At 52.1% G+C, this 14,464-nt stretch overlaps 1 protein-coding gene across 1 annotated transcript in view; it reads right to left on the bottom strand.

The window, feature by feature from the left end:
- Nucleotides 1-5,559: 5,559 nt before the first annotated feature.
- Nucleotides 5,560-14,464, bottom strand: part of smoc2 (SPARC related modular calcium binding 2) — a gene marked incomplete at its 5' end in the record, with an annotated part of 19,303 nt that continues 10,398 nt past the window's right edge. The window contains 5 exons of the mRNA XM_084462178.1: nucleotides 5,560-6,124; nucleotides 6,549-6,586; nucleotides 6,985-7,232; nucleotides 7,341-7,440; nucleotides 13,450-13,532. Coding sequence (XP_084318304.1) covers nucleotides 6,101-6,124; nucleotides 6,549-6,586; nucleotides 6,985-7,232; nucleotides 7,341-7,440; nucleotides 13,450-13,532 — 493 coding nt within the window. The remainder of the gene's footprint in view (nucleotides 6,125-6,548; nucleotides 6,587-6,984; nucleotides 7,233-7,340; nucleotides 7,441-13,449; nucleotides 13,533-14,464) is intronic.

Here is a 14,464-nt window from a genome sequence, read left to right as displayed (position 1 = left end):
CCCAACGCCGCCCCCTTCCTCAACACTGTCTCCCGTTCCGACCTGGTCAGGCTCAAACGGAGCGCCGCTATGCCCAAGGTAGACATTGTGTGAATGAGATTAAAGGCCAACCCCCCCCACACACACACACACACACACACACACACACACACACACACACACACACACACACTGCCTACCCCTCCCTCACCACCCCTCCAGGCCGAGAGGGTTTTTAATCCCTGCAAATATTCAAGAATGAAAGCAAATATTGCTATGGACAAAATCTGAAGGGCCGGTTCTGAAGGGTGAGACTGAGTGGGAGAGACACACTGGGAGAGACACACTGGGAGAGACACACTGGGAGAGACACACTAGGAGAGACACACTGGGAGAGACACACTGGGAGAGACCACTGAGAGAGACACACTGGGAGAGACACACTGAGAGAGACACACTGGGAGAGACACACTGGGAGAGACACACTGGGAGAGACACACTGGGAGAGACCACTGAGAGAGACACACTGGGAGAGACACACTGGGAGAGACACACTGGGAGAGACACACTGGGAGAGGACACTGAGAGAGGACACTGGGAGAGACACACTGGGAGAGACACACTGAGAGAGACACACTGGGAGAGACACACTGGGAGAGGCACACTGGGAGAGACACACTGGGAGAGGCCACTGAGAGAGACCACTGGGAGAGACACACTGGGAGAGACACACTGGGAGAGACACACTGAGAGAGGACACACTGGGAGAGACACACTGGGAGAGACACACTAGGAGAGACACACTGGGAGAGGACACACTGGGAGAGACACACTGGGAGAGACACACTGGGAGAGACACACTAGGAGAGACACACTGGGAGAGGACACACTGGGAGAGACACACTGGGAGAGACACACTGGGAGAGACACACTGGGAGAGACCACTGGGAGAGACCACTGAGAGAGGACACTGGGAGAGACACACTGGGAGAGGACACTGGGAGAGACACACTGGGAGAGACACACTGGGAGAGACCACTGGGAAAGGACACTAGGAGAGGCCACTGGGAGAGACACACTGGGAGAGACACACTGGGAGAGACACACTGGGAGAGGACACACTGGGGGAGACACACTGGGAGAGACACACTGGGAGAGACACACTGGGAGAGGACACACTGGGGGAGACACACTGGGAGAGACACACTGGGAGAGACACACTGGGAGAGACACACTGGGAGAGGACACACTAGGAGAGACCACTGGGAGAGACACACTGGGAGAGACCACTGGGAGAGACACACTGGGAGAGACACACTGGGAGAGACACACTGGGAGAGACACACTGGGAGAGACCACTGGGAGAGAAACACTGGGAGAGACCACTGGGAGAGACACACTGGGAGAGACACACTGGGAGAGACACACTGGGAGAGACACACTAGGAGAGGACACTGGGAGAGACACACTGGGAGAGACACACTGGGAGAGACACACTAGGAGAGGACACTGGGAGAGACACACTGGGAGAGACACACTGGGAGAGGACACTGGGAGAGACACACTGGGAGAGACACACTGGGAGAGGACACTGGGAGAGACCACTGAGAGAGACACACCGGGAGAGACACACTGGGAGAGACACAAAACACACACTTGTCTCAACTACTTTAAACTGTCATACTGGAGATAATTTATTGTTTTCTTCAAGATCTTTTTCATGTCATCCTTTGGAAGTCAGAACACATTCTTTATACCAAAACACGCGCGTGCTGTAAATCACGTCCATCGCCGTTCAACTGCAGATCTCACATATGGGAAGATGAAAAAGAATTGAATTACCTACAATAATGTTTTAGATCTTCATCACAAAAAGAGCAATTTGATTTATTTAATCTCAATTTTACTGCAGGCCAGGGTGTGTGTGTGTGTGTGTGTGTGTGTGTGTGTGTTCCATGGAAATTTCTCTTCGCTCTAATTGCCCATATCATTCTCTTTGTATCTCTCCCCTGTCTTTTAAATGGGATTCAGACAAGAGACTCTTTATCATCCCGGGCGGTTCTGATCTGAGGCCAGATCCTAAACTTGGCACCCGTCCCATTCAGCTGGAAGACATCCATGAAAGAGCTACGGCACGTCTTGTCCTACAAGCAGAGAGAGGAGACGTCTCCTTCCAATTCCCCCAGGCGCCCCGCGGCAGGCAGACCTGTTATTTTGCACTGTCAGTCTTTTGGCCAACACAGACAAGTCTTCATTAAGTGCCAAACACCTCGATCCGCCTGTCATAACTGTCCCCTTATGGGACATAGTTCTCGATCCCCCTGTCATAACTGTCCCCGAACAGGACAGCGTTCTCGATCCCCCTGTCATAACTGTCCCCGAACGCTGGGATCTAGAGTTTGCAGAGCGGCTGATTTTAACCGACGCCCCGAAGACGCTTTTCAGGAGAGCGCTGTCGGGGGTGGAACTAATGTGGGAAGAACCTGTAGAACTCAACGAGGGTTCAGGAAGTACTAAACTCCTCAACCTCTACAGCCTCTTAAAGTTGCACTGAAACGGACGTTTGAGATCATCTAAACAAGCTATGAGGGTGGGACATATGTTTAGAGGAATTTGATTGGAACATTGACAAGTGGACGGGTTTTAAGAACTTTAGACAGATTCGATAGATGTATAGCGTTGATTGACGGGTGGATGTCGTGAGATTATTGGCCTAAAATCTAAGGTACCTGTTGTCGTCATTACACGTGACCTACCGTTTTCCAGGAAGTAAGAAATTATATACTTTGATATAAGATTACAACAAAAGTAGAATTTTGTACGTTTTTTGGCATACATCGTTGAATAGGTGAACACTATGACTAATTATGTGAACTAAAATGGGACAGAATGCTTTTTTCATTTCAGTGTGACTTTAACTACAGGGTTAGGAACTTAAACCGATCGGTTTTTGGTTTTGTTGTCACACAAATGAACCGAACAAGAACATACTAGAAGGTTCTCACCATGGCTAATATTTACCGTGAGATGAACGTGTGATTGGTTGGTAATATGTGAGGTAAGGCTCAGCAATTAAAGAGCTTGCAGACGACGCAGACTACAATATATGAAAGGAGTCCTTGTGAGCTTATGAGAGTCGCCACTAATTTCAAACCGACACTTGTTGAAATGTTTTTCTTGTCACCCTCTTAAGAACTCACCTCCTCAGCCTCAATGTCCTGGAGAGGAATGACACGCAGGGTTAGACCAGGACCAGGGTTAGACCAGGACCAGGGTTAGACCAGGACCAGGGCCAGGACCAGGACCAGGGTTAGACCAGGACCAGGGTTAGTCCAGGACCAGGGTAAGACCAGGACCAGGACCAGGACCAGGACCAAGACCAAGACCAAGACCAAGACCAAGACCAGGACCAGGACCAGACCAGACCAGGACCAGGACCAAGACCAAGACCAGGACCAAGACCAGGACCAAGACCAGGACCAAGACCAGGACCAGAACCAGAACCAAGACCAGGACCAAGACCAAGACCAAGACCAAGACCAGGACCAGAACCAGAACCAGAACCAGAACCAGGACCAGGACCAGCTGTGAGCCCAGGTCCCGGGGGCCCCTGACTGTTTACCCACACAGCAGAGCTCCTCACAGGAAGGGGGGGGGGGGACCCTGGTCGCGCCAAAGCCCATTAAAGCCCTGATGACTTCTGACAGTAATTTCTTCGAGTCCACAACCCGCCGGCCAGGGCTGCCAGCGGTCAGATCGGGTGCCTCCTCTGTGCCCATTAAAGCACACAAACTGTGCCCACAGAAACCAGCTCAATGGTATCTCTGTACTCACGGCCGCTGTTTACGCATGTGTGAGTGAGAGGAACGGGAAGAGTGTGTGTGTGTGTGTGTGAAACTCGGTTGGCGACAGCGCCAGAACGTTTGGCCGTGTTTCTCGAGCTCCTCCGTCGCGCCCCTACAGCCCCCCCGCTCGAACCCGCCGGGAGCAAACGAGGAAAAACCCGCGCCGAACCGCGGCCAAGTAGGAAAAAGGTGTTTACGCGCGTCTCGTCCCGCGGGAATACGCGGCGAAGTCCACGCAGCGAAGGCTTTCCCGTTGTGTTGGGGGATGTGAGGTGTCCGAGAAGGTGATGCGGGGTTGAGGGCGGCGGCGCCGGTCCAGATTGGGGTCGGGGTCAGCGGAGTCGGGTCTGTGGCAGACGGGCACAGACAGGATTACCGCCGTAGTCCGTAGCCACAGCGCTGACCCAGAACAGCCACATTAGCCGATTACACGGCTGTTTGTGGAAAGCAAATGTTTTTCTGGGCACGGAGCTGTTAACACCCCCACCCCCCCCCCCCCCAACCCCCCCGTCAGGACGTGAGCCAGGGGCAGTTGGGAATTGGAGTGCTGTAGCAAAGCCTGGTGGATTTACATTCGGCCAGACTAGAGTCCAGCCGTGCTCTCGCAAGCAAACAATGTACAAGGTCGGTAGTATTTGCTACGGAGTGGAGAAAATAATTAAATTGTTGTTAGTAATTTAACAGTAATGAGTAATAAGAACTCGTTGGGCCTTTCCGACCACAGATTAACCCTTTAAGTACAGTACCAACATTCCGAATATTAATTGGATTATCCCTACTTTATGTTACTAGAAAGCGCAGTTTCTCAGCTTTCAGGAAGTGTTGGAATGTTGGGATTTTTTTTGATTATTTAAATAGTTTTAAATATTTTTTATTGTTATTTTTTATATTTGTACATTTTTGCCGGTGACGTGGTCATATTCAAAGGGTTAATGGATACTGTACGTACAGTAGGCTCTCATCCCTCAGCAGGCAGAGCGTTGTGAAGGGATGGTGGCTGTTGTTGGGAGGATGGAAGGATATAGGGAGGTTTATAACTCCCTAATCCACCATTTTAGAACCAGCAGTCCATAATCTCTCCTCCATGTTCCCCAGGGTGTTAAAACCAGACCATGGGGCTGGATTATATCACAGATGTGAGAGCAATGTGCTAATCATAAATTACAGGCCGAGCCTGAGTGAGCAGGTCAGTCAGGGGGCAGGGGTCTCTCTCAGGCCTGGATGAGCAGCGCCGTGACCACGTTGGAACGTTTCACCAAATGGAAACCAGCCAGTATACTTGTGTTAGACTAACTCATTTCAAAGGTCCCTCGCTCCATATGTATGCGCACACACACTCACAAGCACCTCGACACACACACACACACAGACGTTCCTACAAGCGCACACCTACTTCAGAGAGCATGCACACACACTGGTCCGCTCCATTCATCTGTCTTCAGTCTAGCGAGGGGGATGAGAACAGAAATGAGCCCCTCGTTCAGAACCCTTTGCCCTCAGCCCTCGGGGGCTGGCAAGCTGGATGACACTGGGGGATGATATACTACCTATGCTATGTATGACTAATCCTTGGCTCCCAAAGACGATGTGAAACAAGGTGTTTTATTGAGGGCAGAGTAGGAAAACACAAAGGGGCTAAAGCATTACAGTTTACAGAGAGAAAAGCTGAACATCATTTAGAGTTAATTGGATTATAGAAGAACCTTGGCTTTGGATACTCCATGTCTCATTAAAACGGAAATACCCACACGGCAATGTAAAAAAGAGTTCTTTATTTCTAACGGACATGAATACATTTTTTTTTGAACAATTAGATTTGTTGACAATCCAAGTTTAGAGCAAACTGCAGTACAAAGCACAGCTGGGGTCAAGGGTCGGGGGTCAGTATATGAGAGATGCGGAGGTGCCTAAGTCAAGGTTTTAGCCGTGCCACAAACTATCCACACATCTGCATTAACGTCAACAACAACAACGCGAGGAACAACAGAACAGCGGGTTCGACAAAATGCAACATAACACACGAAAACTTGTACAACTCTTGAAAAGTATACTTTTTTTTTAGACACACAAAGGACACATACATTGTATGTGTTAAATAATTTTTTGTAAGAACATAAAAAAGCTAACTACATCATTCACAGATTCAGCAGTCTGTTTAAATACCTTATTTCTACAAAGAGAATTTACATTTATTTAAAGTACAAAGTGCAAATACTATGGTTTCCATGGGCGATTGGTGAGGGCAGAATCTCAAAGGTGGGGGGTCTCTTGTTGGCTTAGCCTTGCTTCTTTGATGCATTCTGGGATGGGGAAGAACAAAAAACAGCATAGCAAACCACATCAGAGATAGTTGTTAATTTCTTTCAATACCTCAATGTCCTCTATACGTTTCAGTGTCAGAGTGAGTGTATCTGCTTCTATGCAGACGATGTTATTGAGTTGTCTGCTTCTATGCAGACGATGTTATTGAGTTGTCTGCTTCTATGCAGACGATGTTATTGAGTTGAGAACCTTGGTGTTCCTCATGATTCATTAGATTTAAGCAATTGACCACGAAAGGCAGTGGGTTACAGGGGATTTTACCACAGCTACGGGGCGTTGTTAGGCTAGCCCATCAGAATCAAGTATCCAAACTTTCCGTTGTAGAAAATGGTAATAGTGCGCCAACCACTCAGACAGAACTAACTACATCTGTCTGATTGCTGGGTGCTGCTGTTCACTCACCGGTTTACTGGAGGATGGGCCCTCACCCGGTTTGGCACCTGACGGAGAAGAGAAACACAAGCTCTTCAGCCTCAGACAGTCCACAAAGCGTTCAACATGGGTTGTTCCTGGTCTCATACAAGCTAACGTCTGATAGGCTGCCTTCTGGAGTTCCTCTTAGACAGAACATGGTGAATGGACTGCACTTATATGGCGCTTCTAACCAAAGTACTTTACTATGACCTCTCATTCACACCAATGGCGGCAGCTGCCATGCTAAGGTGCTAGCCTGCTCATTGCGAGCAATTTGGGCTTCAGTGTCTTTGCCCAAGGACACATTGGCATGTCGTCAGGAGGAGGCGGGATTTGAACCGCCGATCCTACCATCATTGCACGACCCGCTCTACTCTGTGTGTGTGTGTGTGTGTGTGTGTGTGTGTGTGTGTGTGTTTCTCACCCTCCTCCTTGGTGACCCCCAGACATCCCATCAGCTCTTGCAGTGACAACGCTTTGTCATTGCTGATGTCACAGTACTCCACGAACTTCTTCACACACTTCTTGGGCTTGGACTTCTTGCGCAGGAACCTCTTGAAGGGCTTGATCTCCTTCTTGCCGATGTCGCCGCTGGAGTTCTTGTCCAGCAGGCTGAAGTACCAGTGGACCACCCTCTCCTCCAGCGTGTGACTGGGGTCCGGCTCCAACATCCTGCGGGGGTCAAAGGGTCGACCGGTCAGTCTTCCCGGTCGCCTCGCGGAATAACTCACCGTCCGTTAAATCGTCGAGAGACGCCGTAAACGAGCGAGTCGGTCTCACCTGCCGACGGAGGCGGGGTCGGTGACGGCGTGGACCATGTCAGTCGACAGCGCGTCGAGGACGCTCGTCAGAAACTCTGTTTTCTTTGCCCCGGGACAGCCTGTGAAGGAAACAAAAGATGGTATCCATGTTTGATTTTGGAGACAGGCGGCACACCTTCGACGGAACAACCCCCCTCCTTTCAGCGGCGGAGTCAGCTGCCATGGGTGGCCTGTAAAGGCCAAGGGAGGACGTTAAAATAACAGCCAGCGAGGGTTTAACACATAAAGATGGCGGAGGGGGAAAATAAAACCCAACGAGGCCTCCTGTCAGGTCGCGTTGCCCCCGGGGGAGGAGGAGGAGGACGCCTGTCAGTCAAGCCGGGGAGGCGGAGCTACAGGGCCGACGCCCCCCTAAACCGGTCTCGCCAGATCGTCTCAGGAAACCGCTAAAGAGAAGGTGATCGACATCACACGTGTGTAGATACAGAGTGTGACCCTGATATTGCAACTCGACTAATAGCCAATATCCACATAACTATCGTTCCATGTGGAACCTAGCGTGGGGGAGGGGGGGGGGCGGGGGGGGGGCACTCCCTCTCCAATATGAACACGACCAGCTACCGAAAGCGGAATGACCCTAATGATAGTAATTGAGTGTCGGCCCGTATAGTTTTAAGAGTGTGGGGGCCAAGGTTTGTTGTGGAAGGGGCTGAAGGCTACAGATGCCCGAGAGATTCCTGGATTCCTCCCAGAGCTCTTCTTCTCCCTCCTCCTCCTCCTCCCTCCTCCTCCTCCTCCTCATCACAGCCCCGCCCCCCCTCCTCTGCCCCGGCCGTCTGTGCCGGAGAAGACATTCTCCAGGGTTGCTCTTTTTACGGCCGCGGCAGAAGGCCCCGGGGCCCAGATTCTCCTGGGCTGCTGGAGATAATAGCATGCTTTGCCCACCTCTAACAGGTGGCGACCATTGCTCAGGTAAACACCCCTCCCCCCCCCCAGGGAGGGGTTAGAGAGAGCGGGGGGAGGGAGCGGACGCTTTAGGGGTCGATTCACACGTACCCTAACTGCACGCACTGCCCCCGCTGGGAGTCCTGTGTTCAAGTTTTAGTGGGCCCTCGCTGGCCCCAGACCCAATAAAATATCTGACCCACCTGTTAACGGCTGCCCCAGTGCCTCCTGGGCCTTTTCCCTGCATATTTAGTCTAGACACTCGCACAGTCACACCTTCACTGGGGATTGTTTTTGAATGGGTTCATGATTAGAACCACCTGATGCCTGAATGGGTTAATGATTAGAATCACCTGATGCCTGAATGGGTTAATGATTAGAATCATCTGATGCCTGAATGGGTTAATGATTAGAATCACGCGTCATGTGATTAGATCATTTCCTGTGTGACACCTGAGCTCTAACAGTGCTATTCACGACGGTACGTTACTCACATGTATCTATAGAAGGCCTATATCTCCGACCTGCGCAAGCCAGCAGAGAGCGAGAGAGAGAGAGAGAGAGAGAGAGAGAGAGAGAGAGAGAGAGAGAGTGTGTGTGTGTGTGTGTGTGTGTGTGTTACTGTAGCCAATATGAAGGCCGTGTTGTTTCACAGGGCCACATGGGGCTGAGTCCTGTCATCACTCCCAAACCCAGCCTCAGCACCATCCCAAGAGCCCCCCTCACTAGAGAGGTCTGGCCAAATACCCCCCCCCCCCCCCACACACACACACACACACACACACACACACACACACTCCCGAGCCTCTTTCAGGGCACGCTGCCCCCATCCTGCTTCTCGGCCCATAAAGCTTTCAACACCACGACGGCGAGCGTGATGTGAAGGCCGCGTTTGTAATTATCCCCGTTTCGTACGCTAACGGAGTTTACAGCTGCTGACGCAATCGCCCGTAAAAAAAACAACAAAACAAAACAAGACGCCGCGTTCTCTGACTCCGCCGACACGTTGTGTGTTGGGGGATCGGGGTGATGACGCTTGTCATCGCAGACTGTGTATATGTGTGTGTGTGTGTGTGTTTGTGTTTGTGTGTGAGAGAGAGAGAGAGGGAGAGAGAGGAGGGGGAGAGATAGGGACATAGAGAGAGAGGGGGGGAGAGAGAGAGAGATAGAGGGGGGAGAGAGAGATGGAGAGAGAGAGATAGAGGGGGGAGAAAGAGAGATAGGGGAGAGAGAGATAGATGACCCTAACCCTTGTTGGTTCGTCTGACCCTATCCCTTGTTGGTTCGTCTGACCCTAACCCTTGTTGGTTCGTCTGACCCTAACCCTTGTTGGTTCGTCTGACCCTAACCCTTGTTGGTTCGTCTGACCCTATCCCTTGTTGGTTCGTCTGACCCTAACCCTTGTTGGTTCGTCTGACCCTAACCCTTGTTGGTTCGTCTGACCCTAACCCTTGTTGGTTCGTCTGACCCTAACCCTTGTTGGTTCGTCTGACCCTAACCCTTGTTGGTTCGTCTGACCCTAACCCTTGTTGGTTCGTCCGACCCTAACCCTTGTTGGTTCGTCTGACCCTAACCCTTGTTGGTTCGTCCGACCCTAACCCTTGTTGGTTTGTCTGACCCTAACCCTTGTCTAATTGTGGTTGTGGTTGAGGTATCTCTGGTGGGATAGTTGTGGTTGTTCCTCCTGCTTCTGCCCTCTGCTGTGGTCAAACGCTCGTCTCTTCACCCCTCCCATCCCAACTGGGAGTACCTGACGAAAACTCTTTCATCATTCATGTCCCAGTTTGTTGATCTTAATCGGGACGTGTCTCAGCGAGACGACCGTGTCCCGCGTCCGGGAGCGAGTGGACCCGTTGTGCGAAACCCAGCACCTGCGAGGTCCACAGCGCCGGCCAGAACACCGCTACGTAAACAGCTGCGGCACGGCCGGCCAACAGTGAGCGCTCTGTCCACTCTGCCCCCTGGACGAGGAGCGTGTTTATCGAGAGACAGCAGAGCGGCCGAACACCTTCCAGGAGACGCCCTACAAACCTGTTCTACTGTACACCCCCCCCCCCCCTTCCCCCCCGCCCCGCCGACACCCCCCCCCCCGCCCCCCGCCCTGTCGCTCTGTCTGGATCATTAGCCGGCTCGTTTTGATTGGATCCTCCCGCTAGAGTGTGAATAAGACGCAAAGCTTCGCTCGCAACGGACGTCTTAATGATGTGGTCCGTGCCAAGAGGCTTTGAGCGCTCTATTAAATCGGACCGGGAGATTAGAGTTCGGTTTCATTGTTCCACTAAACTGGCCTAACACCAGGGGTGACCCCTGACCCCATCCCTCTCACACTGTGACTCTCAAACCCGGGGGAAATAGCCTCTGCTTGTCGTTCAATAAGACCAGCGTTTGTTTTTACTGGACCCAATTGACCGGCTAGGATGCTAGCTAGTACGACCCCTGGACAGGACACTACTGTAGCTAGTACAACCCCTGGACAGCACGCTAGCTAGTACAGCCCCTGGACAGGATGCTAGCTAGTACAACCCCTGGACAGGACACTAGCTAGTACAACCCCTGGACAGGACACTAGCCAGTCACTAGGGCCTTGACTCACTTACGATGAAACGTTCAGTTGAGAAATCTTTCTTCGTTTTCTTTACTCAGAAAAATCCCATCCAATCATCCTGAAACTACTGACCCCTCCCCCAATCATCCTGAAACTACTGACCCCTTCCCCCAATCATCCTGAAACTACTGACCCCTTCCCCAAACATCCTGAACTACTGACCCCTTCCTCAATCATCCTGAAACTACTGACCCCTCCCCCAATCATCCTGAAACTACTGACCCCTTCCCCCCAAACATCCTGAAACTACTGACCCCTCCCCCAAACATCCTGAAACTACTGACCCCTTCCCCCAAACATCCTGAAACTACTGACCCCTCCCCCAAACATCCTGAAACTACTGACCCCTCCCCCAAACACCCTGAAACTACTGACCCCTTCCCCAAACATCCTGAAACTACTGACCCCTCCCCCAAACATCCTGAACCTACTGACCCCTTCCCCAAACATCCTGAAACTACTGACCCCTTCCCCAAACATCCTGAAACTACTGACCCCTTCCCCAAACATCCTGAAACTACTGACCCCTCCCCCAAACATCCTGAAACTACTGACCCCTCCCCCAAACATCCTGAAACTACTGACCCCTCCCCCAAACATCCTGAAACTACTGACCCCTTCCCCCCAAACATCCTGAAACTACTGACCCCTCCCCCAAACATCCTGAAACTACTGACCCCTCCCCCAAACATCCTGAAACTACTGACCCCTTCCCTAAACATCCATCTCTCTCCCCGAGCATCCATCTTCCCTCAGCTGTGTCTGGCATCCCTGCACCCCTCACTACCTCCACCGCACTGCTGCTGTCTCTCGTCCTCGGCTCTCTGTCTCTGTCCCTGTCTCTGTCCCTGTCTCTTCTGTCCCTGTCTCTGTCCCTGTCTCTGTCCCTGTCTCTTCTGTCCCTGTCTCTGTCTCTGTCTCTGTCTCTGTCTCTGTCCCTGTCTCTGTCCCTGTCTCTTCTGTCCCTGTCTCTGTCCCTGTCTCTTCTGTCCCTGTCTCTGTCCCTGTCTCTTCTGTCTCTGTCTCTGTCTCTGTCTCTGTCTCTGTCCCTGTCTCTTCTGTCCCTGTCTCTTCTGTCCCTGTCTCTGTCTCTGTCTCTGTCTCTGTCTCTGTCTCTGTCCCTGTCTCTTATGTCTCTGTCTCTGTCTCTGTCTCTGTCTCTGTCTCTGTCTCTGTCCCTGTCTCTTCTGTCCCTGTCTCTTCTGTCCCTGTCTCTGTCTCTGTCTCTGTCTCTGTCCCTGTCTCTTCTGTCCCTGTCCCTGTCTCCCCCCTATCCCCCGTCTCTCAGTCAGCTCCACATGACAAGATTCATTAATCCTCCCAGTCTCCTGTTTGTCCGGGCTGCTCTGGGGGGCTGGGGGTTCTCTGAGGGGCGGGGGGTCTCTGAGGGCCTGGGGGGTCTCTGAGGGGCAGGGGGGTCTCTGAGGGGCAGGGGGGTCTTTGGGGGGCCGGGGGTCTCTGGGGGGCTGGGGGTTCTCTGGGGGGCCGGGGGTCTCTGGGGGGCAGGGGGGTCTCTAGGGGCCTGGGGGGTTCTCTGGTGGGCAGGGGGGTCTCTGGGAATCCTCAAGGCTTTATCACACACTTCCTGGACACATGCTAATGATGTCAACAAAGCCACGCGCACGCACTGAGACACACACACACATACACACACACACACACACACACACACACACACACACACACAGTTATCACCCTCTCTCTCACACACACACACACACACACACACACACACACACACACACACACACACTTATCAGTCCTCATGGTAGGGATGCACAGTTGGAGGCCCCGCTGATGTCGTTGAACTTCCCAGCAGGCCGTGGGGGGAGGATAAGCAGAGAGAACAGCCCGTTCCCCAGAGAGAGACCCACCTTGAAGACGTTCCCCAGAGAGAGACCCACCTTGAAGACGTCCCCCAGAGAGAGACCCACCTTGAAGACGTTCCCCAGAGAGAGACCCACCTTGAAGATGTTCCCCAGAGAGAGACCCACCTTGAAGATGTTCCCCAGAGAGAGACCCACCTTGAAGACGTTCCCCAGAGAGAGACCCACCTTGAAGACGTTCCCCAGAGAGAGACCCACCTTGAAGACGTTCCCCAGAGAGAGACCCACCTTGAAGACGTTCCCCAGAGAGAGACCCACCTTGAAGACGTTCCCCAGAGAGAGACCCACCTTGAAGACGTTCCCGAGAGAGAGACCCACCTTGAAGATGTTCCCCAGAGAGAGACCCACCTTGAAGACGTTCCCCAGAGAGAGACCCACCTTGAAGACGTTCCCCAGAGAGAGACCCACCTTGAAGATGTTCCCCAGAGAGAGACCCACCTTGAAGACGTTCCCCAGAGAGAGACCCACCTTGAAGACGTTCCCCAGAGAGAGACCCACCTTGAAGATGTTCCTCAGAGAGAGACCCACCTTGAAGATGTTCCCCAGAGAGAGACCCACCTTGAAGACGTTCCCCAGAGAGAGACCCACCTTGAAGATGTTCCCCAGAGAGAGACCCACCGTGAAGATGTTCTCCAGAGAGAGACCAGAGAGAGACCAGAGAGAGACCAGAGAGAGACCAGAGAGAGACCCACCTTGAAGATGGCGTGTCCGGTAGTGGTCCTTGGGTTTGGTGGGGTGGGCTCGGGCGTTGCCATCGCACTTGGGCTGCTCGTATCTGGGACAGAAAACAGTAGTCAAGTGTGTGTGTGTGTGTGTGTGTGTGTGTGTGTGTAGTACATATGTATGGGGGCTGAACTTAGGGTTTGTTTTTTAAGGGTCTGGGGAGGTTGGGATGAGGGTATAGGGATGAGGGTATAGAGGGATGAGGGTATAGGGATGAGGGTATAGGGATGAGGGTATAGGGATGTGGGTATAGAGGGATGAGGGTATAGGGATGAGGGTATAGGGATGAGGGTATAGAGGGATGAGGGTAGAGGGATGAGGGTATAGGGATGAGGGTATAGGGATGAGGGTATAGGGATGAGGGTAGAGGGATGAGGGTATAGGGATGAGGGTATAGGAATGAGGGTATAGGGATGAGGGTTTAGGGATGAGTGAAATCTCTGCTATATAACTTTTTTGTATTCCTTCTATGTATGTAACTCTCCTACTGTGTACTATTTGCCCCACTATTTAAGACTGTATATTTATTTGCCAGGGACTGCGGGTGGAAATTAGCTGTTTAGCTATAACTTGTACAGTGCATCTCTCCCTATTCTATAGGGTAAATGTCTACTGTACCTTGTCCCTGTCTTAAAAATCAATAAAAAACCAATTAATCAATCTATGGGCGCGTCCGCTTGGCTCTCACGGGAACACGCTCTGTACTGGACTCGGTCTGGACTCAGTCTGGACTCTGAAAGTCTCCGATAACGGAGAAGTAATGTGTCCCCTGTCGCCTAGCTACGGCTAATTTATGTACAGATTCTTTACGAGGGTGAGAAACCGCTCCCAAAAACGAGAGAGGGGGAGTCGGAGTGAGAGAGCGTGGGAGGAGTAGAGATGGAGAGATATGAGGAGAGAGAGGAGGGAGAGGGAGAGGGAGAGAGAGAGGGAGAGGAGGGAGAGAGGAGAGAGAGAGAGAGAGGGAGAGAGAGAGAGGGAGAG

The sequence above is a fragment of the Borostomias antarcticus genome (genome assembly GCF_949987555.1).
Source record: "Borostomias antarcticus genome assembly, contig: scaffold_510, whole genome shotgun sequence".
Classification (NCBI taxonomy): Eukaryota; Metazoa; Chordata; class Actinopteri; order Stomiiformes; family Stomiidae; genus Borostomias; species Borostomias antarcticus.
The sequence above is the reverse complement of the archived record's forward strand: the minus strand, read 5'-3'. Positions and strand labels throughout refer to the sequence as shown.